At 35.5% G+C, this 23961-nt stretch overlaps 1 protein-coding gene across 2 annotated transcripts in view; it reads left to right on the top strand.

The window, feature by feature from the left end:
- LOC115440611 (protein bark beetle) overlaps positions 1 to 23961 on the top strand; it is a 41910-nt gene that overhangs the window by 3057 nt on the left and 14892 nt on the right. For both annotated transcript variants that reach the window (XM_030164990.1, XM_030164991.2), the window contains exon 2: positions 23733 to 23896. In XM_030164990.1, coding sequence (XP_030020850.1) covers positions 23733 to 23896 — 164 coding nt within the window. The remainder of the gene's footprint in view (positions 1 to 23732; positions 23897 to 23961) is intronic.

Below are 23961 nucleotides of genomic sequence, written 5' to 3'. Positions count from 1 at the left end.
TTACTTAACAAAGCAGCGCAGAAATAGCGCTACTTATTGTTCCTTTGTCGCATAAGTTAATTGACAACAATAATTACACCTTTGAAGACCATAAAAGAGGACTAGGAATTAGTGATAGGGTATCAGAGTTCCTTGTTCAAAGCAAAAGTAAGAATACAGTGTGGGTTTTAAATAAGTTTAAAACAATTCCAAATACTTAATAAAAATTAAAAAGTCCTTTAAATACTTCATTGTATCTACAAAGAAGTAAACAAAGTTGTAACTAGATCAACCACTATTCACGGAGCTTATTTACGTAGAGGAAACTTAATTATTGTAATTCAATTTGACGTCGACTGATTGCCAAAAACATTCGCTTAACGAAACGCAAAATTTTTTATTTATTACTTTAGTCACGTATTCTAACATTTGTACGCTTACAAAGATTTTGCAGAAAAACGCAATCACTTTCTCTATAAAACATTTTAATAGAATTATAAGAACAATAAAGAAACGAAATACTAAATCTACGTAACCGCAAATTGGTAACAATTACTTCAATACTAACTTAACAATTGGCAATTACTTGCGTAAAAAAGTTTTATTGATAAATTTATTTCAAAGAGAATAGTCTGCAGCTGAAGAAAGAATAGTAATTTCCAATTCAGTTGGCTTTATGTTACTGCGATAAAGGTTACTACATGAACATTAATACTAACCCCGTTTTTAAGCAGTAGAAGTACTTTTGTTAGATCTACACTGTTTATAATGGATATGTGATGCTTTACATCCTACCTTAATGGAACAACTAAAATAATTTAATAAATACACGGATATCTCTAAAAGTATTTGAACAACAAAGCCGGGGACGTAGCTAATTCCGCCAAAAGCAGGATATCCTTTATTATCATGTAAAAATATTTTATCATCTTATCGCAGATTCACGGTATTGTGAGAAAATCCGAACTTGTTTCATAGGGCTCGTATCAAAATTGTGTCAAGATCTTTACACTGATAAGGAGTACGTTTTTATTTTTCTTAACACGTTGCGTGTGGTAATATTTTCCGGTCTTATATTATAGTATTTTTATGTCGTTTTAATAGGAACATTTTGCAAAGATAATCATATAAAGAATAAATGATTTGTAAAAAAATTATTACGGCGCGATGCAATGACGTTATAGAATATCAGAAATCTTCGCAAATTCTAAGAATTAGGTATTTAGTTACTAAAAATAAATGATCGAACCTATTATCACTATATATTACCAATACTTACTTATACATATTCTTAAAACAAACAGCCCAAATCGTTCCGCATTGGCCAATTATTTAGAAATATTTTTACACCATCATTGCCAAATCAGAGTAAACCAGATAGGTGTGTTAATTTATTTATTTATTTATTTATTAACACTTTGTACACATGGTATACAGGCGGACTTAATGCCATGGGCATTCTCTCCCAGTCAACCTTGGGGTGGTGTAGAGAGGACGGAGGTAGGTGTATAATAAAAGAAGTGAAAACAAATAAGAAGAGAAATAGTAAACAAATGTAATTAAAACATACTCGCATATATAAATATATAGATATATATATAAAAAATACATATATATATACATATATAAAAATAAATAAATATATAAATACACTAATAAGTCAATTAGAGGAATCTGCTACTTCTGCCAGCAACAATCGACGAACTCTCATTTTAAAAGCCAGCCGTGTTGAGGACGACCTGATTTCGAGCGGGAGTGCGTTCCAAAGAAGGATAGATTGGATAGCGAAGGAAGAGTGAACAAAATCAGAACTGTGCGAAGGACACTTCAGGAGAAGATTGGTAGACGAACGCAAATTCCTATCATGCCCATCGCAAAGGTAACTAAAATTGGAAGATAGATAAGTAGGAGGTATAGGAGACCTAAGGAGAGAATAGAGAGTAGTAAGCGCGCGTAACGAGCGGCGCTGGCGGATGGGGAGCCAATTTAACTGCGAACGGAAAGAAGAAATGTGATCGTACTTGCGGAGATTAAAAACGAATCGAATGCAGTTATTAAGAAGGCGGTCGAGTTTATTGAGCAGGTCTGCATTCAGATCAAAATAGCATACATCGCCATAGTCGATTATTGGGAGGATTAAGGTTTGCACAAGCATAGTCTTGGTCTTGGATGGCAAGAGATTCTTCAGACGATAAAGAGAACGAAGTGTGCCGATAACTCTCTGACTAACAGAGGTAACGTGGGACCGCCAGCTCAGGGTGGCATCAATGTGTAGTCCGAGGTCCTTCACACTGGAGCACCAAGGAATGATGGTACCATCAAATTTAATAGCAGGAATATGCGAGAAGTCTAATCTCCCGATCATTCTAGGGCTGCCTATTATTATAGCCTGACATTTCGTGGGATTCACAGAAAGACCGAAACTATCTGACCAACTTTTGATAAATGCCAGGTCCTCGTTCACCCTCATTATAGCAGCAGACACACAATCAACGCCAGCCTGCGAATATAACTGCAAGTCATCAGCATACAGATGATACGAACAATGAAGGTTTTGAGTTAAGAGATTAATGAATATAGAAAATAGCAATGGGGAAAGTATACCGCCTTGAGGGACTCCAGCGTCGATGTTGCACCAATTTGACGAGGAGTCATTTAAACGCACCGACTGCTGGCGTCCCTGAAGATAGGATGAGATCCAATCCAGTGCACCGGGAGAGAACAGAAGATGGGAGAGAATTGCTAGGAGGATATCGTAACTAACGGTATTGAAGGCATTAGAAAAATCAACCAAAGCCAGTACAGTGACTTTGCCGTTCTCCATGCCCGCTCTAATATCGCCAGTCACTTTGAGGAGCGCGGTAACGGTGCTGTGGCCAGGCCTAAAGCCAGATTGAAGTGGGCACAGCAAGTTATTTAAGTGCACAAATCTAGTTAATTGCTTGTGCGCACAAGCCTCTAGCACCTTGGAGAGGAAAGGGAGAATTGATATAGGACGGAAGTGATTCACGAGGGAGGGATTAGGGATTTTGGGAAGAGGAATAACAATTGCTTTCCGCCATAGGGACGGGAAGACACCAGTACTAAGGAAAAGTTGATAATATGTGAGATGGGATGGAGAAGATGATCGAGGATCGCAATTATCATGCGACGGCAAATGTTGTCATATCCAGTCGCATTAGATTTAATCGCAAGGATTACTTTCTTGATCTCACCCGGTGGAACCGGAGAAAACTGAAAAGGATCAACAGAAGGGATCCGAAGACCAGCTATGAAATCCAAGGTACGACGCTTGATTTGGTGATCTATCAGAGAAGTAGTGGAGAAATGAAGATTAATATCATCCAATCCAATGATCGCACCATGGAAATCGAAGTTTTGCCCTTGCCAATACCCAAAGTCCCGAGAAACTTCCAGATACTGGCTGGGGATGATGATGAGATATTATTAAGAATATGACGGCGTTTAGCGTTACGTACCATCTGATTGCACCGATTCCTTGCAGCCTTAAAAAGGCACCAGTTTGCCTCTGAACGATCCCTTTTATATTTGCGAAAAATACGGTCCCTTCGTCTCATCGCCATCCGAACTCCAGGTGTCATCCACGGCGCAGCAGGGCGCTTCAATTTAATTTTCTTAATAGGGGCGTGAATATCAAAAAGTGATCGAATATTTGTGTTAAAAATGTCTACTTTTTCATCAACCGAGTTGGCTTTGAACATATCGTCCCAGTTTAAATTTTCAGCGTCCCTATCAAGTTTGACCCTATCCATTTGACCAAAACAGCGAATGCGCACTACCTTAGAGGGAAGTTTGGGGGGCTTTAGGGAATAACAAATGTAGATGAGGTCGTGGCGAGAGAATCCAGGGGCAGGAAATTGACCATGGCAGGAAGCAAGGGAGGGAACAGAGGTAAGGATAATGTCGAGCCAAGTATCATGGCCATCGATGTTATGGTGAGTGGCTTGCAGAGGTAATACATGAAGGCCGACAGATTCAAAGATAGAAAGGAGTTTGCAGGACCGGGAGGATTGGAGGGCCAGGAGATCGGTATTAAAATCGCCCATGACGATGTGATGTGCATATTGTGATCCTAAAGATTCCAGGACTGTTTCCAGACTGGAGAAATAGTCAAGGGAAGGGGACAGTAGACTACACCGAGTAAGGACTTCACTCCCTTGACCCAAACCTCGAGAAAAAGATATTCCACCGAAGCAGAATCCAGACCAGAAGAAGAGGCGATAATGCTATATTTAAAATCACTACGGAGATAAATAGCAACACCACCGCCCCTCCTATCAAGTCGGTCGTTCCTAATTAGGACAAACCCAGGTAGAGGGTACAAAGCTGAAAGAAGATGAGGTTTGAGCCAGGTCTCCGAAATCAGGACGGCATGAACGTTGGCTCCAGAGAAAGCCTCAACAAAATCGCTATAGTGACTTGGTACACTCTGTGCGTTTATATGGCAGACATTAAAACTATGGGTAGTTGAGTGGTGAAAAGTTTGATGCACCAAATCGCCAAGCCCATAAACCGCCGAACTGTAGCTTTCGTCACTGGAGGAGTTAGCATCATCATTGGCAGAATGAAAAGATTCATTATCAGACAGCATAAATAATAGTGTATAGGCAATAATATAAATATATATATGATATTATAAATAGGAAAAAGGTATAAGTTATATTATATTGATAAATAGGAATAATAATATAATATACATATAAATCAGCATTCAGCGATCCGGCGCAGTGTATACTGTCTGCACCACCCGCCAGCCAACCTGCACATAGCACACAATGGCATACAGAATTGCAAGAAAAAATAACACAGACAAGAGATAAGAGAAAAAAAATAATAATAATAAAAACCACTACCACAGCTCAAAATTCAGAGACATAATAAATAACAAACAAAATAAAATTATAAATAACACATGAATGATAAGTTTTCGAACGAATTATTGAAAACAGAAGCGTAATGTCAAGATGACATTGACAACTAACAAAAATAAATAACTTATTGCTGGGTAGTACATTCATACAAAAATATTTTACAAGTAGAAACAAAACAACAGGGTAACAGAACTGTAGAGTTTAAGTAGCTAAGACTTATTATAGGACTTAGCACGAATATTAATTTATCTCTCTGCTCGACCTATATCGGCAGTCACTGTAATCCAGTTAACAGTTATTCTGCGACGGTTAACGGTCGTGCTCCATTGGGTTCACCATCTTGCATTTGAATACAGTATTGACAACCTTGAAGATAATTGTGTTGATTCATAAAAAAATATTACGTATCTTTAAGCAAATCTTTTTGTGTTTGTACGTCAAAGTCGCGGTTTAAGTTTTTATTAAGCCTAGATAGGAAAGCTGCAGGAATATTTTAAATCGAAACATTGATTGCTAATAACTTAATAAAGAATTTCAACTTGTCTTTGACTTAGACTTCCCGCCTTTTTTCAGTAAGTTTTCTCCCACATTTCGTAACCATTTAATCTCAATGCTTTAAACGAATAATTATCATCACGGAAATCTACCCTATATCTCAATACAGGGTAAATTTTTGAGATTGCGCACGAAGATATTAAATCTGATAGTACCTAGTAAACTGATTACCATAACTTTCGAACATGCAATCCCCTTTTTAGTTATTACGAAATCAAAATATCCACGCGAGCAAAGTTATGATCTATCGCTAGTAAAATCAGCAGTCACCATTTTTTGTGTCAATACAGTTTAAAATTGTCGATACGCTGACTGCGTGTCAGTCAGTCAGTGAAATTGTTGCAGGTTTTTTGCGGTTTTTGCACTCATGTTATATCGAATATAAATGACTCATTATAGTAGTATGTGATTGTGAAGTCTTGTTTGTTTTATATGAAGTGTTTCCTTTTGATAAATGAAACGGGGCTACAGAATATCGTGACACATCACTTTTGTTACGATTCACATATATGAATATTGGTCAATGATTACTTTCACTCTTGTAGGTGAAACAGCATACCATAAATTGTTCTATATTGGATCATATACAATACGTAAGTACATATAAAAACCCAGAGTTTAGTTGTAACTTCTAGTGCAACTGTCTGGAAGTCGGTAAATAAAATTGGTTTTATCGTCCTTTCATATTCACCAACTAAAAAATACTTCGAGTAAAAAGGCACCTATTTAAATCATTTTCTAAAAACTAATAGAAACATATCCGATATTAGTAAATTGTAACCTAGTTGTATAATCTTCCTTGACCCTAATTAGACATTTTCTCAGAAACTGCTTAGCATTCGTTAGAGGTTACAAAACATATTTATAAGAATACGTTAAAGTATGAGACTTGTTAATTGCATCTGAATCATCAAGTTTATATCCTCATTATCGGCGCCTGGTGAGTCATTGTCATTGAGAATCTGTTACGTGGGTGACTGGTCACTTAGTGACGGCTATGGTTCTTGCTAACAAGTGTACATATTGCATACATAGGTGTGTCAATAAATGTAGGCAATACTTATTCTGCCAGATGTTTTACATATTCCTATAAGCGAATTAGACAATGGCTGTTGTTGTTAACTAATTATTTTTAGGGTTATGGGACCTTTATCAAATTATTTAAAAATGGAGAATCCCAGTTAACCTCGTCGTATGTTCTCATGCATTTCCCCGTAATGCTGATAAATTTTAGCAATAGCTTTTTTAAAGAAAGAAGTCAGCGATACATTTAAACATGAGGTCATAATAGTGATCTAAGATTATTTTGCAAAGCCAAATAGTAATCGTGTACAAACTAGTATCTATTCAAGAAATAAACGTTTACAAAAGCGTGTATCCTGCACAAGTTTCCGAGGAAAGTGAAAGCTTTGTTCAAATAACCAACATTCAGGCATTGCGAATTGCACTCTCTCCTTTGCAAATTGATTCTGAAAATAAAATAAAATGAACCAAGTGACGCGGAAATAAATCAAGCCACTTGCGAAGAAATTGCATTAATTTGCACTTCGGTATGAATGTCTTTTTTGCGGAATACTATTTTCCTTTAATAGTTTGAATAAATGTGGCAATATCATGATTTAGAGGAATATAAGTAAAAGTTTGTTAACTAATTTGTGAGACGTTGGAATCAAATCTTTATACAGGAGATATAATATTATGTGGGTATCCATTAATAACATGAGACGTTTGTAGCGATTTTCCGACCGTCCCTGCCCTCAGTAAGATGTAAGATTCGGCTCAACCCTCTCCCCTATCCCCTAATGTAAATAGTGAGAATACCAACCTGACATTAACCCAAGGCAATTCTTGTGCGCTTGGGCTCCACACCGAATGCACGCCCATGCACGGGGGACATTTGTCGCGGCCCTAGGCACACAGTGAATGTTTATACCCCATGGTTGCAATTACACATAGGGTTCTATGAGGGACTCGTGAACATTTCCTCTTCACTCCGGCCATCCTAATACTTCCTCTTCCTTCCCCTTTTTTCCTCCACTATTTCTCCTCTTCCTCTCTTCCTCCAGGGCCCCGCAGTCGCTAAGCCGGGGGGAAGCATACCGTTCGTAGGTTTCCCTCGGTGTGGACTGCGGGGTCTGTACTTAAAAAAAAACCTGATATTACCTGCCTTAGCCATTTGCAGTGAACTTGTAATACTTGATTCGATCTATATGGTATGAAGGTGCATCGCACCAGACGCGTAGTCAACGCCCGGAATAAGTGAGTAACGTCTTTGTTTATCGTCTGCCGTATCGGTGTCACTTCCGTCGCCACCGTCATTAGATGTGACGCTGAGATATCAAAATAGATTAGCTAAAAATTATTATGTTGATGTGGCCGGAACATAGAAATAGTTTAGATTAATTTAATTCTTATTCACATGTTATTAAATACGTATTTTGAACAGTTTAGATTAATTTAATTCTTTTTTACATGGGATTAAATATCTTCACGTATGATAAGTATGTTAAAGCAATAGTCTCCAAAGTCCAAACACGTCGTATTGATTACAAATCAATTTTTTTATTGACCTGCGATACAACTTGCTGTATGAATGTTAGCAAAATACAATATCGTGTCTGCGTGTACTATAAAATTTAAAAATAACGGGTATAAAATTGAATACTTTGTTTACACAAGATATTTAATATTTATAATAACGATGAAAGTTTTTATTAATCAAGGTGAAGAAAATTATAAATGGATTGAATTCTGACCCTGATATAGCACATGCGCTGTACATATGTGTCAATTAAAAATAAAATATTTATCATAATATTATTATAATACAGTATAATAAATATTGTAATCGAAATAACAAAGATTTTCCTAGAATGTACTATCTTGGTTATGTCATGTGTTTACTTAAACCTATGGCTAACCATTTTTCAGCTGTTCTATAAAAATATTTATAATAAAAATATGAGAAATACAGATTTTTGCACATTTCTTGAATTAGAATAGATGTTTATAACGTAGATTCAAACAAATTAAATGTCAGCATATAATATTAGTGTAATTAATTAACTCCAATTTATTTGTAAATACTTTACAAAATAATTGCGACACCATCAATGTTGACCTTAACTATTGCTAATAAATAAGCTTCCGATTGACCAAGCCGCAAGTGCAAAATTTGCCAACCAATTGTTCTAAACGAAACGAAGTCGCAAATGAACAGCAGTCACGGTAACATTGTGTATTGAATTAAATCTGACTGTCCTGGTTGGGCAATTGTCAAAGCCATATTGTTTTTTTTTATTATCATTTTCTTAACACTATAAATGTTTTATATTCAAAACATCACAGTCCTGAATTCATAGGGAGAAAGTCTATCTTCTGTATGTGAGGAAATCTTTTAAATAGCTCAAATCTAAATAAATTAATAGCAACAAGATTTTGCTAGATTTCAACTTTGCCTGGAAGAGTAAAATGTAAATGATTGAACGTGAAAACAATCATTTTGTATTTTGCTTGGAACGAAATATCCAATGATTTCTAGTACATGCTTACAACATGAAACGTAAATATGTACAACGAGCAGCTTGCGTGGCGACACCTCATCGATCCTTGAGGTTTCGGCCTCAAACCACCTACTTGTAACCCCCGAAGCGCCGCATGCTTATAAGGCGACGATGTGTAATGTTTCTTTATACAGTAATCAAGTTGTTTAATTAATAACCATACACAAAATTTTCTTCAGGGATTCAATTAAATTACATAAACAAACTTAAGCAATTATGTTTCTGAAAGGATGGTGGTTGCAATCATAATTCGTAAATGTCGCATCATAATTCATCGATATATTTCTGAATTTATAAAGAAATAATCACAGATCATAACTTAAGTTCAAGTTCCACAAACAAAAAATACATTGCCAGTGACCATTTCACTTTTGTTAAAATTACCTGAATTCCTTTGAATATCAATTTCAGTAATGTCAGTAACACCATATTTTGTACGTTACAACGTCTACAATAAGCTCAATTAAAGCAGTCCAGAAACCTCTCGGAAAATGTCTTAGAAATAATTTTGGATGAGAACGCATTAAAAGAACCTATCAAATTGTATCGATCAAGATACCGCAACCACCGGATAATTGCAACTGTAAAGGCCTTGCGAATTAATAAATCGGTTGTTTGTTAAACTTCTAACCGGTTCGCCCACTCGTCATGACGCATCGTAGACACTAGCACCTGAAGCAGGTTGTGGTGATACCATCTATTTGTCCAAGTGGTTGGTTGCTCTACTTGCAGTACAGGTTGTCTTCGTTAGAAACACCTAAGTCAGAGATTTGATCAGAGGTGACGAATGATCTCTATGAAGCTAATATTAGGGTTGAGAGGTATCTTTTAAGGACACAAAATTTGTCAAAGTTGTTGAAATCGAAAAGACTAGCACATAATTCTAAGATTCGTGTAATTCTATGAATTGTCGAGGCAAAATCAAACGAGTTACCTGCTTGTTTCTATGTCCTATAGATAAAACACGATGTTAGATTTTCCTTAGTTTAAGGATATTTTTTTCAAAATCATAGACAGACATTTCAATTACATTTATGTATATGGAAATCATCATGCCTAGTTAAGCATCCACACCTAACTAGTACATCGCTACTCCATAAGAGTGCACGGTGCAGCGAGGTTCAACAGCGCGGGTTCAATGTCTCACGTTATCGGTGCTATCTCGTTACGGCACACGACACCGAAGGTGTGATTAGCTATGCGATTAGCCGTGCTTTATGACTGCATCATCACAGCATGGAGATAGATTGCTAACACAGAACTCTTAACATTTGATGATACACATAGTTGAAACCGGTGAGTTTAAATTATAAGATTTTGCATCGAAGTTCCATAGGTGAGCGATAGGCGAGGTAAGTCCTACTAAGGCAGGATTTTTTGAAATTCATCCCAGAAGGGGTTAAACTAAAATAATTTCTTGTGCTTCCTGACGTTTAAATAACTGAATTTCGTCAGTTTGGAAGCTTTTTGCAATATTTTTGGATTTTAGTTTCTGTTCTCGGTTTATTATTATCGTCAGTAAACTTCTTGCGGAGCATTCGCGATTCCAGACCTGCTATTACTCGTACCACTTGCCACGCTTTGCGACGTCGACAATAGTACACTGGGCTCCAGCACGCTCGGATGGATAAACAGAACTATGTTTAAGTGTAAAGTACCTGTTAGATACCGTTATATACTTAAAATAACATTGAGTGAAAGCCAAGGATTGTTGGCAATAAGGGAGCTATTGTTTATGGCAAAAAATAGTTGCGTTGTCTGACATTATGGTGTATGAAGTAGGTTTGGATAATTCACAAAAAATATTATGCGAAATTACTACGTGAATATGTTAAATAACTAAGAAGTGTTACGATCTAATATCTAGGTAATTTTTTTTCTTACTTTGAATGACGAGCCGAGCTTGCCATTCGCCCGGTGGTAAGCGATACGACCGCCCATAAACAGAAACACCATCCAACACCTTGAATTACAAAGTATTGTTTAATATGTCCAGTAGTTACACTGGCTGCAATGTCCTTCAAACCGGAACACAACAGTGACTACACACTGCTGCTTGACGGCCGATATAGACATTGCGGTGGTACCTGCCCAGGCGGACTCTCACATATGAGAGACCTACCACCAGTAACGTTAGCTGAGTTTAGCCATCCCTATTCTAATTGGATGTTTACCTTATATTTATGATAATGGAAACAGTCTCAATATCCTTGATACCTAAAAGATAAGTTCATTGGCTCGAAGCGTTAGCGTCCGTTCGTGATCCACGACAAATGGATGAATCGAAACATTCGATTAGCTTCGTTTTGTGCAACCAATGCGTTTAGCACGATTCGAAAGTTCAATTTGCGTATCGATTTCAACAAGTTAATCGAATTATTATCTAGGTGATTAAATAAAGATTGAAATCGAAAAAAATGCAATTTAATGTTTTGATATTTGTAAGTAAAAAGATATTTGTATGGTATCTTTTTTTCTGACACTGATAAATTCCACGTGGCAAATATGACTGGAGTTGTGCTTAAACTTGGAATTTACGAAAATTTTAGGTCCATTTACAATTTCTTCAAAAATTAAGGCTATTCTTGTACTTACAGGGTAAGGCTAATAAAAAATATATTCTTTTATATACAATTTTTTCTGAGTAGCGAGAATTTCTAATACGCGTAATCATAATGGTAGGCAAATTGAGCCGATATTTTTATGTTTTTGAGGTGCGGTAATGAACCGATAAATCTATGATATAAAGTCACCAACAAATCCAGAATAACCGACGACACTAAACTAAACTAAAATGGTTTACATTATGATAATTTTAGATTTATATCACAAACCCTTTACAACCTGCTTTCGCGTAATTTCCGCGTCACGTAACACATTAATATTAATTCCTACGATTTAATGATGATATCAGTTGTGTAATTCCATAGGGTAATATAGGAATTTAAATAGAGGTTTAAAAAATATTTTATTAAAAATGTCGGTTATTGTAACATTTGTTGGAGCAAGGGAAGGTCTATTGCATTATTATATTTATACTTTGATTTTGTTACTATTTATGATTGGCTAAGCCCGTTATGTCCTTCAGGGCAAAGCCCCTTCCCATTCAAGGAAGGCTTTCTGTTTATTTAGCTCCGTGCAGGTGGGACGCCATAACAGTCTAGCGTATTTATGGTAGTGTCCAATTTACTAAAGGAGTAAATTGTTGTTGTGCAGTTGTGACCAAAGTATATGATTGTCGGATACAAGTCTCTTGCCTATAAACACTTGCTCTCTCACCTAGGTATTGATGTCATAATTATTATACTTTTACATCTTGTTAACTTGCAGATCGCCTAATCCTTTTAAATATATAATCCCAATTAGTTTAGTGACAGGAGTACATAACACCCTAAACTACGAACCTACCGTGATAAAGTGAATAGAGTTAAGAATTGTAAGAACTGTAAGCGGTCACAAGGGAAGTCTCTTGCCTATAAACACTTGCTCTCTCACCTAGGTATTGATGTCATAATTATTATACTTTTACATCTTGTTAACTTGCAGATCGCCTAATACGTTTAAATCTATAAACCCAATTAGTTTAGTGACAGCAGTGCATAACACCCTAAACTACAAACCTATCGTGATAAAGTGAATAGAGTTAAGAATTGTAAGAACTGTAAGCGGTCACAAGGGAAGTCTCTTGCCTATAAACACTTGCTCTCTCACCTAGGTATTGATGTCATAATTATTATACTTTTACATCTTGTTAGTTTGCAGATCTCCTAATCCTTTTAAATCTATAATCCCAATTAGTTTAGTGACAGCAGTGCATAACACCCTAAACTACGAACCTATCGTGATAAAGTGAATAGAGTTAAGAATTGTAAGAACTGTAAGCGGTCACAAGGGAAGTCTCTTGCCTATAAACACTTGCTCTCTCACCTAGGTATTGATGTCATAATTATTATACTTTTACATCTTGTTAGTTTGCAGATCTCCTAATCCTTTTAAATCTATAATCCCAATTAGTTTAGTGACAGGAGTGCATAACACCCTAAACTACGAACCTACCGTAATAAAGTGAACAGAGTTAAGAATTGTAAGAACTGTAAGCGGTCACAAGCGAACCACTTGCATCATTTGTGGCATTGTATACGCCTACTTTGCGGTGACTGGTGAGGTCTTTAGCTAATGCCGGAACCTTTGTTGTCGATAGTTATTCAACTGTACTATCACTTCCTTACATCTAGGAAATATGCGTTTTTAAGACCTAGTTTGTATTAATGCAAGAGTGATTATGAATCCGGAGTATAATCAGGCGTTTTATACTTTAAACCAAGATCGTTGCATCTATGCTCTCTTGGATATTGTTTATTTCTGATCAAGTACAGTAGTGTAATCTAATCTCATAGCTAGTTTTCTGTGGGACAATTGTAGCCTGATGAGGCTGATGTGATCTTTTCATGCTCTAGACCACTCACAAATCTTCATCTTACGGTATCATATAATAATTATCGTTAAATATTTATAATCGTCGATCTACCACAACTGACACCTGTGTTTAATAATCACTCAGTCGTTTCAACACGTCAGTAACATGTGACAATAGCCATTGTCCTGCATTGTCCCCAGGGTGTTGTGTATTTAAATCCCTGAATGTGACGTTTGTATGACTGTATAATAAGCCCACACGCACGGACATTCCTGTTTTTTGATTTATCTGGTAAAAGTAAAAATACATTAACGATATAGACATAAATGACACGGCTACAATATAAACTATTGTCTTGCGTAAAATTCCAGTGAACAAAAAACTCCCCACGCTTATTAATAATGTGGTTAGAGAATAATAGTTAGAGGCCTTGTGTCTAGTAATCCAGATAGTGACCACAACGCAGGATAGACATCAGATCCGGCGTTCAGAGATAGCATCGTTGCGCTCTGCTTGCGGTCGTGAAAAGCGTGACCAAACAGCTTGTTCGTAATGATAAACGTTTGTGGACAACTAATTTACGACAACAAAAACTTCCGCGAGTACTGGCAGTTTTCATAACCCTTAAGGATTTTAGTCCCACAGCGGTGTAATTTTATACGAGTTGTGATCTAAATATAATTCCACTAGCGAAAACGTTGCGTTCCTAGATCTCAGATAGTAGATAGGTCCGTCGGAACTATGCCGGTCTTTCTTACTGGTTGTCCCTGGAGGTCTCTGAACTTTGTCCGAATGAACGATTTTAGTAGATTTTTCAGCTTCTTTTACAAATCTTCTGAATCAGCTACTGTCATCTATTTTAGAGAGATGGTGCTTCAATACCCCTAAAGCGATTAATAGATGCTTCTATTTCGTTCAAAAAGTTGAACGACTCTGCGCTAAGTTAAATGTAGTTCTTCCGCATCTCTTTCAAAATTGCGAGTCATCTATATCAATGCGCTTGGCCAATACCTGGCAATACCAAAGTATTTTGCTATTTTCACGGTTTTTGCTGGAATTTGCATGGCGCCATGATCCAAGTATTTCTAATCGCATCACGTGCTTCTTGCTTTACTTTACTTTATATTTTTTACCATTTGGGGACGTATAAAACTTTGTCTCCGCTTCTGTTAAGCTATTTTTTTGGTGGCAAGCCTGTTTTTTATGTCGTAACAAGTTCTAGGGATACCAATGGATTGCTTGAGGAATATGAACCCATACTCTGAACTGTACGAGCCGCATTCTACTAAGTATCTTGTTAGATACGGCCTGAGGAGAATTTAACTATCCATTATTGAATTATACCCAAATTCTTTTAATGCATTAAAGATTGTTTAGCCATTAGAGGTATTCGAGCCAGTAATTTATCTTAGGTTTCAGAGGAATTCCTTTTAGGTTTCCTTGTACTTTGTGTTTTATTTATATTTTGCGATAACAACAAAAATAAAAAAGAAAAACTACATCAAATATAAATTATTCACTCTTTAAAGTTTTTTGTTCAAATTTGTTAATTCGTGCAAAAATGTTAGTTCGGGTTAACAACCGGCAGTCGTGTCTGGAACGCTTCGTGATCCATTGTAAAGGCTATGTTCTAGTACACCGTTATTTATACATTGTGATGTCCGTTTTAATCCATTGCTTTCTATACAAAATAGTATCGTTTGTCGAGGGCGGAAGGATAAAAGTCGTGTGAATACGAAATTTGTTTATAATTTTGGCAGTCTTGGTCATGTACACTAATTTCTTGGAATGTTAACACATAGATAATGGCTTGCTAATACGTGAATATTTATAGCATCACGCTTCCTTCCCTTTTCAGGGGTAGGCAGGAGATTATCACATTCGCATTCTCCACCATATTTACCCCATGTAGCCAGGAAGGGAGGGTACGAGTCTATTGTCATTTATTAAATATACTCCCATTAGTTCACTTGGTGGAAAAAATAACGCTCTATATTCAAAACATTCAAATACAAAGTAATGCTTATGGACAAAGGTTGAAGTCATATCTGGGTGATGACGTTATATCTGATGATAAAACAAGAAAGTTAACAAAATTGGGCTCCTGCAATGGCGAAACGTGCTTTTGTTCTGATCACAATGGATAATTATGATATTAATTTCGCACGACACTGGCCGTTACATTGGGCAACAATAATCAACTTAAGGCATACTATTAAGTGTATTATAATTTTGATTTTGTAAAGCTATGCGGTGGCCATACCTAAGTTAATAATAAAAATACATAAAAGTTTTAGAACCCTTTATGAAGCATAACCAACAGACCTATTTAAACAAACCTTTGGTCGGCCGAATAGGGACGATGAATCCAATAAATCTAGGTAGGTATTAACGAAGCCGCCTGCGCGTATCCTGCTTGGGAACATCGGCAGGGAATTGTAAGTTGTTCACGCCTCGATTCCTATTCCGTGCAATTCTCCGAGTTGTGAGGATGGGAAATTCTAATAAAATCAAAGGCAGCACAAGCCAGCTCCGATCAAAACATACAATTTTGACCTTTTTATTTGTAGTAATTAGTGTGGACTTTGACTACAACATCTGCAAAGGATGCTACAATTTTTTTAGGCTAAACTGATAGTGGTATCTGTTATATGAAATATTATTTTCCATTACATTATATGTTAACATTATGCCAACCTTTTATTATTTAAGTATATCATTTTAACTTATTGTATTTACATAATGATGAGTATTTTTCAATAAGATGTACTTGAAATTTACTAAAATTTAAGACCTAGCTTACTAAATGAAATAGTTGTTATTTACAAAAAAGAATTCCCTACGGTTACTTCAATATGAGATGCATGAGCGTCGCCAGCCGAAAGCCCAGGGGAGGGCAAGTTGATATGGAGAATAAGTAAAGTATGAATTGTAGGCAATGTCGAGAGCACGTGTTCCTCCCTCACTCTCCCTCTACCGCTTTAACAATAACATGGAGCAGAGCATAATTGAGCGTACGGAATATTAGGCATGGAATTGGTGAATTCATTCGAGTTTTAGAACCTCTAGGTGGAGGAGACAGGTACCCTGCCCCCCTTGCGATGCCCTTGATGAGATGTACATTTTTGTTGTCCAACCTTTATCAGACGAAGATAAAGTTTATCTTTTTATACAACACAAGCAAGCAGGTGGCTACTGGCTGTTTAAATTGCAGGAATTTTAATGTCCCTCAAGGTGTAACGAATAATATTTAGTAAGAAACAATAGCCTCATCATGTAAAAATGTGAAATAACCGTAAGCAATAAAGTTATAACTAACTTAAAACAAAACGTTGTTTATTTGTATTGCAATAAACATTACTATTTATAAATAAATGGAGATGCAAAAGCTTTCAGAAATAAAATCAAAAACTTACCAAGATTAAAAAAAACTACAGTGCCGTTAACAGTAAAATAAATATGCCACTGGTAACATTAGAAATAGTTATAATAAACTTTCAAACAAAGGGGTAAGTATCATACGGCTAACCGTCCAAACAGCCTTCGTATCGCACTTGATTAAAATTCCACGCGGCATGTATTCTTTGAGCACAGGAAACGTCGACTCATAAATATGGAATCTGATACGAACATTATATCCAGTAACAGCTTTATTCCAATACTGTCATTTGAAAATAACGGCTTGTTAAACAATGTGGATTTTAATGAAGTCCTTGTCAAAGGATCCAGAGGCCTTATTTTCTATGCCACATGTTATTTTAAAAGAGCGTAACGCACTGCGTCATGTTTAAGACAATAGAAATGGGCATATAAAATACCATTCCACGCAAATTTCGCGAAGATAACATGACACAGCCGCGTTACGCGTTTACGGTGTCATACAGAATAAGGCCCCAGATTATAAATAAAGGCTATTCAAATACCCGTAAAGTGGACTAAGCAATATAAGGTATGGGATATCTGAAGGTAATGAAAGTATGTAATCTACTAATACGGCTTATTCATAGGCCTCCTGATATAACCAGTAAGACAGGTAAAGTTCTGTGCTTCAGTTTGTTCTTACTTGATCTTTTCATTATGTAAAAACATAAAAAAGTTTTATATCTTACTAGCTTTTGCAAGACTCTGTTCGCATATAAATCCTTTTAAGAGATTAAAACCTGCATTCAGGGATAATGTAGGTTTAAGAGGCTGTGACTTCGGTCAATAAAGTCGATGCGATGGAAACACGTTTGTTGTTCTCGCTGTTGCATTTTGCCATAACGGTACATCCAGTTAGATGCAATCCACTGTTACCATTAAAATTATTACAAAAACTGATCAGAACTAATTCTTCATTTTTGAGCCGAAAACTTTAAGCTTCATGCCAAGCTATAGATTTACTAAGCATTAAAGAAATCGAAACGAATTGAAATGTATTGAATAACGTTTTTATTAAAATTTATAAAAATGGAGTCAATACTCAATTGTATGGTTTGTTAGATTTCATTGTGTGCAGAAATACTTTGTTCGGATTTGGGTAAAAACGCAGTACTGTGTAATCTGCAAAATCGTGGGATAATAAAAACAGAAAGCAACCAAATATAATGAGAATGAGTTTTAAGAAACAAGTTTTTCGAACCTTGTGCTTAAAATTAGTTAATTTACCTTAAAATCAGCATCATTCAATAATTTAATATTCATAAATTTTATATAAAATTTGTTAGAAGTAACGTCAACTCTCATTAAGAACAAAAGACAAAATGAATATCTTTCGCCTTATTCGAACAGTTCTGTGTTTAAGTTTGACGCGGGAAGTATGCAATAAAAATAAAATTGTGGTTAATTATAGTGCTACTAAAATATTATTAGTAAAAGAGATATTTAACGTGAAACATTTCTAATTACCGGAAAAGTAAATCAAGAATCAAATCGAGATTTAATGTTCGAAAGACACTACTAAAGCAACAGTTGCATACATGATAATTTCATGATAGATTTTGTTGTACTAGACATGAAAATTATTTTGAGAGAATGTTTCTCTATTAAATCTAAGATATAAACAGTACATCAAACATTTTCTAGTCCTGATGCATTCATTTCATTTCATAGAGTCCTCTATAACTTTATTAGCTAAAAAAATATATATTTAATTCGATATAGAAATTCTTCCCATACCACTATGGACAAATCAAATATAATTTAAATAATAGCCTTACACAACCGTTACGTCTAACAAGTTGATCGCAGTCATATTGGAGTCATATTAACCACTTCATCAATCAATGTGCCATCAACTGTGAAACACTTCGCAAGTCATTCTCGTGATATTGGAACTATAAAAAGTATTATTTGATATCAATCGGCATCTGTGCAACGTGTTGATGCTTAGAATTGGAACTTTCGTCTGTTTGATTTCTTTAATATCTTCGGTACATTTGTAGTTTTTCAATAACTTATTGTTATGACAAAAAACTTACACGGTAAGGTTTTTTGTCGTCAGTTTTGATTTCTTTGGTTAGCCTAGTGGCCTATATTTCCGGATTTCTATTGTGATTTCGTCTGTGCATTTTATAGCTTTGTTCGATTATAATCGTAGGTTTTGAACGATTTTGGGCATTACTTTGGTAATGTTTTTTTAAATATCACAAATGATTCTTATATTTCCCGCTCTAGATTGTATATAATAATAATAATCATAATATTATCAGCCCTGTATTATATACTTGCCCACTGCTGAGCACGGGCCTCCTTTACTACTGAGAGGGATTAAGCTTTAGTCCACCACGCTGGCCTAGTGCGGGTTGGTAGACTTCACACACTTTTAAAATTCCTATAGAGAACTTCTCGGATGTGCAGGTTTCTTCACGATGTTTTCCTTCACCGTTAAAGCGAACGATAAATTCACAAAGAATACACACATGATTTTAGAAAAGTCAGAGGTGTGTGCCCTTCGGATTTGAACCTGCGGACATTCGTCTCGGCAGTCCGTTCCACACCCAACTAGGCTATCGCCGCTATATAATTAGATTGTATATAATTTGGAATAACTCGTATAGTTGGGGATTTGTCGTGGCATGTTTTTATCGGATTGGGTTATTGTCAGCCATTACAATTTATAATTTTCAATTAATTTTCATATTGCGGTTACATGGGTTCATTGTAATTATAATAAACTTAAATATTATTTTCCTACAATAACACTAGCAACTTTAATACAAAGAATTCAAATTACCTCCCACTCACTCTCATATATGTGTAGCGAATTTCTTAAATTAAGTAATACAATTTACCTCGCATCGGTTTCTTGGAATCCATCCGTCACTACAGCTTCCAGTAATTCCAATCGAGGTTAAGAATATACGTTGCAATAAAATATTTTAGGCTGATTGATTAACACGAGTACATTAACTTTGGAGCGACTACCAGTTTCCAATGCTTTGTGACATTGAAGAAAGGTAATAAATGCGATGCTTTTGGTTATTCTCAACTTGTACTAAAACTCCACTAATATCATAGCATCTAACAGCTATGCTATGCTTATCAACTCGTGTAAATTAAATTGTATAAATAACAGTAAACACCAATTGCGATTAAAAATTACTCTTTACCTGACGACTCTTAGTTTCCATGACGTTATGGAGATTTTATACATATAGTAGATTAATAGGCCAATAGTTTATTACGACTGATACATTGTTTTAATACATTTAAAATAAGCGAAAGGATTACCTTGATATTTCTGAAGCAGCCCACTCGGCTCTACTAGATTCTGACTCACGCGTCCTTGTCTCGTCCTTATGTCGTAAGTGTTCATCTGTGGGTTTTTATGCCTTTTTGTCTCGTGATAAGCCAAGCGTGTCGTAACGGACTTACGACCTGCCTTAAAACTGTGACGTACGTGGAATTTGAGGCAGGTGGTTGTGAACACAGTATATATGTATAGGGGTGGTTAACCTTCAATTATTCATGAAGACAAAGGAACTAAGGAGTGAAACAAAATTATCTTCAATATTCGTAATGTAAAGTCTGATTATGTTTTTTATACTAAGAATTCATATTCTGATACCGTTCTGTATCGTATTGTTTTGTATCATGCTTTTGAGGATATCAAATGCGCCAATGGCTCACCTGTAGGTAGTAGATCGTTTCTCTGATACGACAAGTTTTTTTAACGAATAATGTTGGCGTGTGCCTGAGTTTTGGGTGGTCTTAATTGGGTGTTAGGTGGGGCTCCTTCAGTTTAATGGCTTCTGTGATGTGGACTTTTTATGCATACTTCTCTCTTCTCTGAGAAGAAGATTACGCTGATCGTTATCATAAAAAGTATTTTTGTATGTGGCACATTTATCGTGAAAATTAATCAAAAGGCCCCGAAAAAATATTCAATATTAAATAAAATCGTTTCAAGATATAGTAATGGAACCTTAATCGTCTATTAATTTTGCCTTTCGAAGAGATTTCTGAATATAAATGGCTTATAAAAATGCCCAATCTTTTGCAAATTATATTTGGCATCACAATTTAATACTGTTTTTGAGTCCACCTACGTGATACTTTTTCTGACCGTGTCCTTTTTTGTATTTCAGCAAGGTTCAACCATCTTTACAAATATGAATCATTTTTCGCTATAGAGTTCAGTAATTACAGACATCAATGGCCGTCGACCATACTGTTCACGTTACACGCTACAATTAATACGGTTCTAGATCAAGGTTCCCTATAGACTAGCAGAATTAAATGTTTCATGCGTTTAGTTCAATGAGCCATATTGATTCCGTTAGGTTTGGTCACTGAACAGTTTTTAATGGCTGGTATTATAGTTTCTGTTACTTTTGGTTACTTAACGGTTTTTTATTGGCAGGTCATTGGTCTATCCCTTTGCATTATCACTTTTATGAGTACTCCAGAAAATTGCATTGAGCTCGTAGCCCTGACTTCTGATAAACGATCTTTGTTGATTCATTTTACTGGCTTTAATGCCAAACTCGAACACATTGCTTTGAAAATACGGTGCTGAATACAGTGCATTAATATCCTTTATCCGCTACACGTACCATCAGTCTTGAATATAAAGAAGAAAGAGAAACAAGTTGACTATTGGAATAATAATGATACAAAAAGAAAAACACAATTATTATTTTTTACAATGCAATTACACTAACATGCTTTCCATTCAGCTACTTAATGCAAAATCATCTATCTAATAGTACAGCGCTGGTTTTCAATGTAATGCCCAAATAAGAGATACTACCGGAATGTAAAATTATAAACGTTGATAATTTAGCCAACACGGCAACAGTTGGGAAGTGGAACGTGACGGTATGAATGGGGCTGCGTGAATGAGCAGGAAGTTAGATGAAGTGCAAGGGCGGACCGGTGCAGGCCTGATGCAATGGACGATAGCTTACTGTTGGAAATGTTTTGCAATAAGGTTACGTTTAGGTTCCATTTAGTGCTCGTTACATCATATTAAACCAGCTGTATTGAACTTTTTTTTACACGCGCCACAAAGACTTCTAGTTATGGTGCCTCGGGCCACAACGTAAATTCAATGACCTACTTAAGTGTCTAAACGTACTTAAAATGTTAGTTTTATTTTAATAAAAGTATTCGCATTTAGCTGAATGATTTTATTGTTATAGGATTACAAGTCAAGGAATCTCAAAAAAAATCTTTAATTTTAATAATTTTTTTGTAGTCAAATGGGATACTTGTAAAAGCTCAAGGGGCCGCAGTTTGAGTATAACTTGTTTAGACTAGAAACTATAGAGTATAAAATAACTCTAGTAGGCACTTGGATTTTGAGAGTATACTTGAGAGTTTAGACAGAATGCTGATCCAATCTTAACTTTATGGAGTTTACAGGTTAAAAAGTAGTTCAATCTATCAAATCTTTCAGGTCCAGTAGTTAATCTAATTATTTCTTAACCTTTGTCATTTCAAAATAATAGATTTTAGAAGGGTTCGCCCTTGATTTTGTTGTCCCGCCTTGTTTGTAATTATGAATGAAACGTCTAGACTCCAGACTTATTATTTGTTACTAACGATCTGTCATTAACTATTTCCCGACCATCAACTACTCATTAAGTGCAGTAAAGGAAGAACAGTTTCCCATAGAAAGTTGTTTAATGTCAAAGTACATTAAAGACAAATTATTTGTAGATTTTCATTTGAAATGCTACGTTGAAGAGAAATGTACCGGTTACCGTAAACCCTGTCCCGCGAAACAACTAGGTTTTGCTAATAAACGCTGTAACATATTATGTAGTAATAACTTTCTTTGCTAATTATCATTAACATTTTTACGAGTCACAAAAACATCTGTAAATACAAAAACCAGTTGAAGATGATCACTTAATGTTCCAATTTTAAAAAGAATCACATTCCTTTCGTCGACCACAGATAACAGGCCATTTGTTTAAGATTTTAAAAATGGAACGGCAAACATAATTCAGTCGGATATACGTTGACTAGGATAGATATAGCTATCGAAGTCAACATTTTGTAATGGACTCAAACAAACTATTAAGATAATATCATGATTTGGATGAATTATCACTTAATTGCTAACTCAATATGAATGGTTAATATATTTTTATTTTGAATAAGAAGAGGCTAGAGCCTACATTTTGTACCTTAGGCTGAATTCTGTATCTTGACATTATTGCGTGCCTAATTAATTATTTTTAAATACATCACCTTTACGATTCGTGTTGAAATAGTAGAACACGCGTATATCCGTCTATTCTTTGGTTTCACAAACTTGTAGAGACACTTTCATCGGCACTAAAAACTTGCAAAACGTAAACAATGCCAATTGTTTTTGCTTGCAACTGCCATCATGTACTCAAATACAGGTGAAAACTATGACACAGTTAACTTTAAGATTTTACCTGTCTTAATAATTTAAAGCCTAGACACGATTTTAGGCTCCATTAATAAAAGCCTGAAAATAAGGACCTAGAATGATAATCTTTTAATAGAATGATTTGTAATATTGATTTAGTAATTCACTTATCACCGTTTTCAATTATCGATTCCAATCGCGTTTTCGAAAGCTTTTTTGACATGATTGCAATTGACTAATTTATTTAGATTGGTTTATTTTCAAAATAGATTCGAAGAGCGATTGGGATTGTTTATATTTTTTTGGAAAATGACCTTTAATCAGATTCTTATAGGTACTACTTTTTGCACATAATTAATCGCTTAAATAGTCCTTTAGTGTAATTCAAATGAAGGTACCCTATTCATCCTCCCTTGAGACAACGCAATGTTTCTCTTTATTTGATAGATCTTTAAAATATTTTTTTATAATTCTAATAGCATATCATTTTGTTTCAGGGTAATCATGAAAATAATATAACCTTTACAAGTACAGAGGAGCCAGTAAGAAACCCGAAAGCTGTGCCAGACATACGATTGGTGGATGGACCATCGATACTCGCTGGAAGAGTCCAAATCTTACATCGGGGACAATGGAGATCTGTCTGTACGAATTCAAGAAAGTAAGTTAAAGAGACTGTATGTATATGTATCTTTTTTAATTTAGAATATTGCTTTGTACCTTCGA

Source organism: Manduca sexta, chromosome 24, assembly GCF_014839805.1.
Source record: "Manduca sexta isolate Smith_Timp_Sample1 chromosome 24, JHU_Msex_v1.0, whole genome shotgun sequence".
Taxonomy (NCBI): domain Eukaryota; kingdom Metazoa; phylum Arthropoda; class Insecta; order Lepidoptera; family Sphingidae; genus Manduca; species Manduca sexta.
Note: the sequence above shows the minus strand (reverse complement) of the source record. Positions and strands in the feature narration are given on the sequence as shown.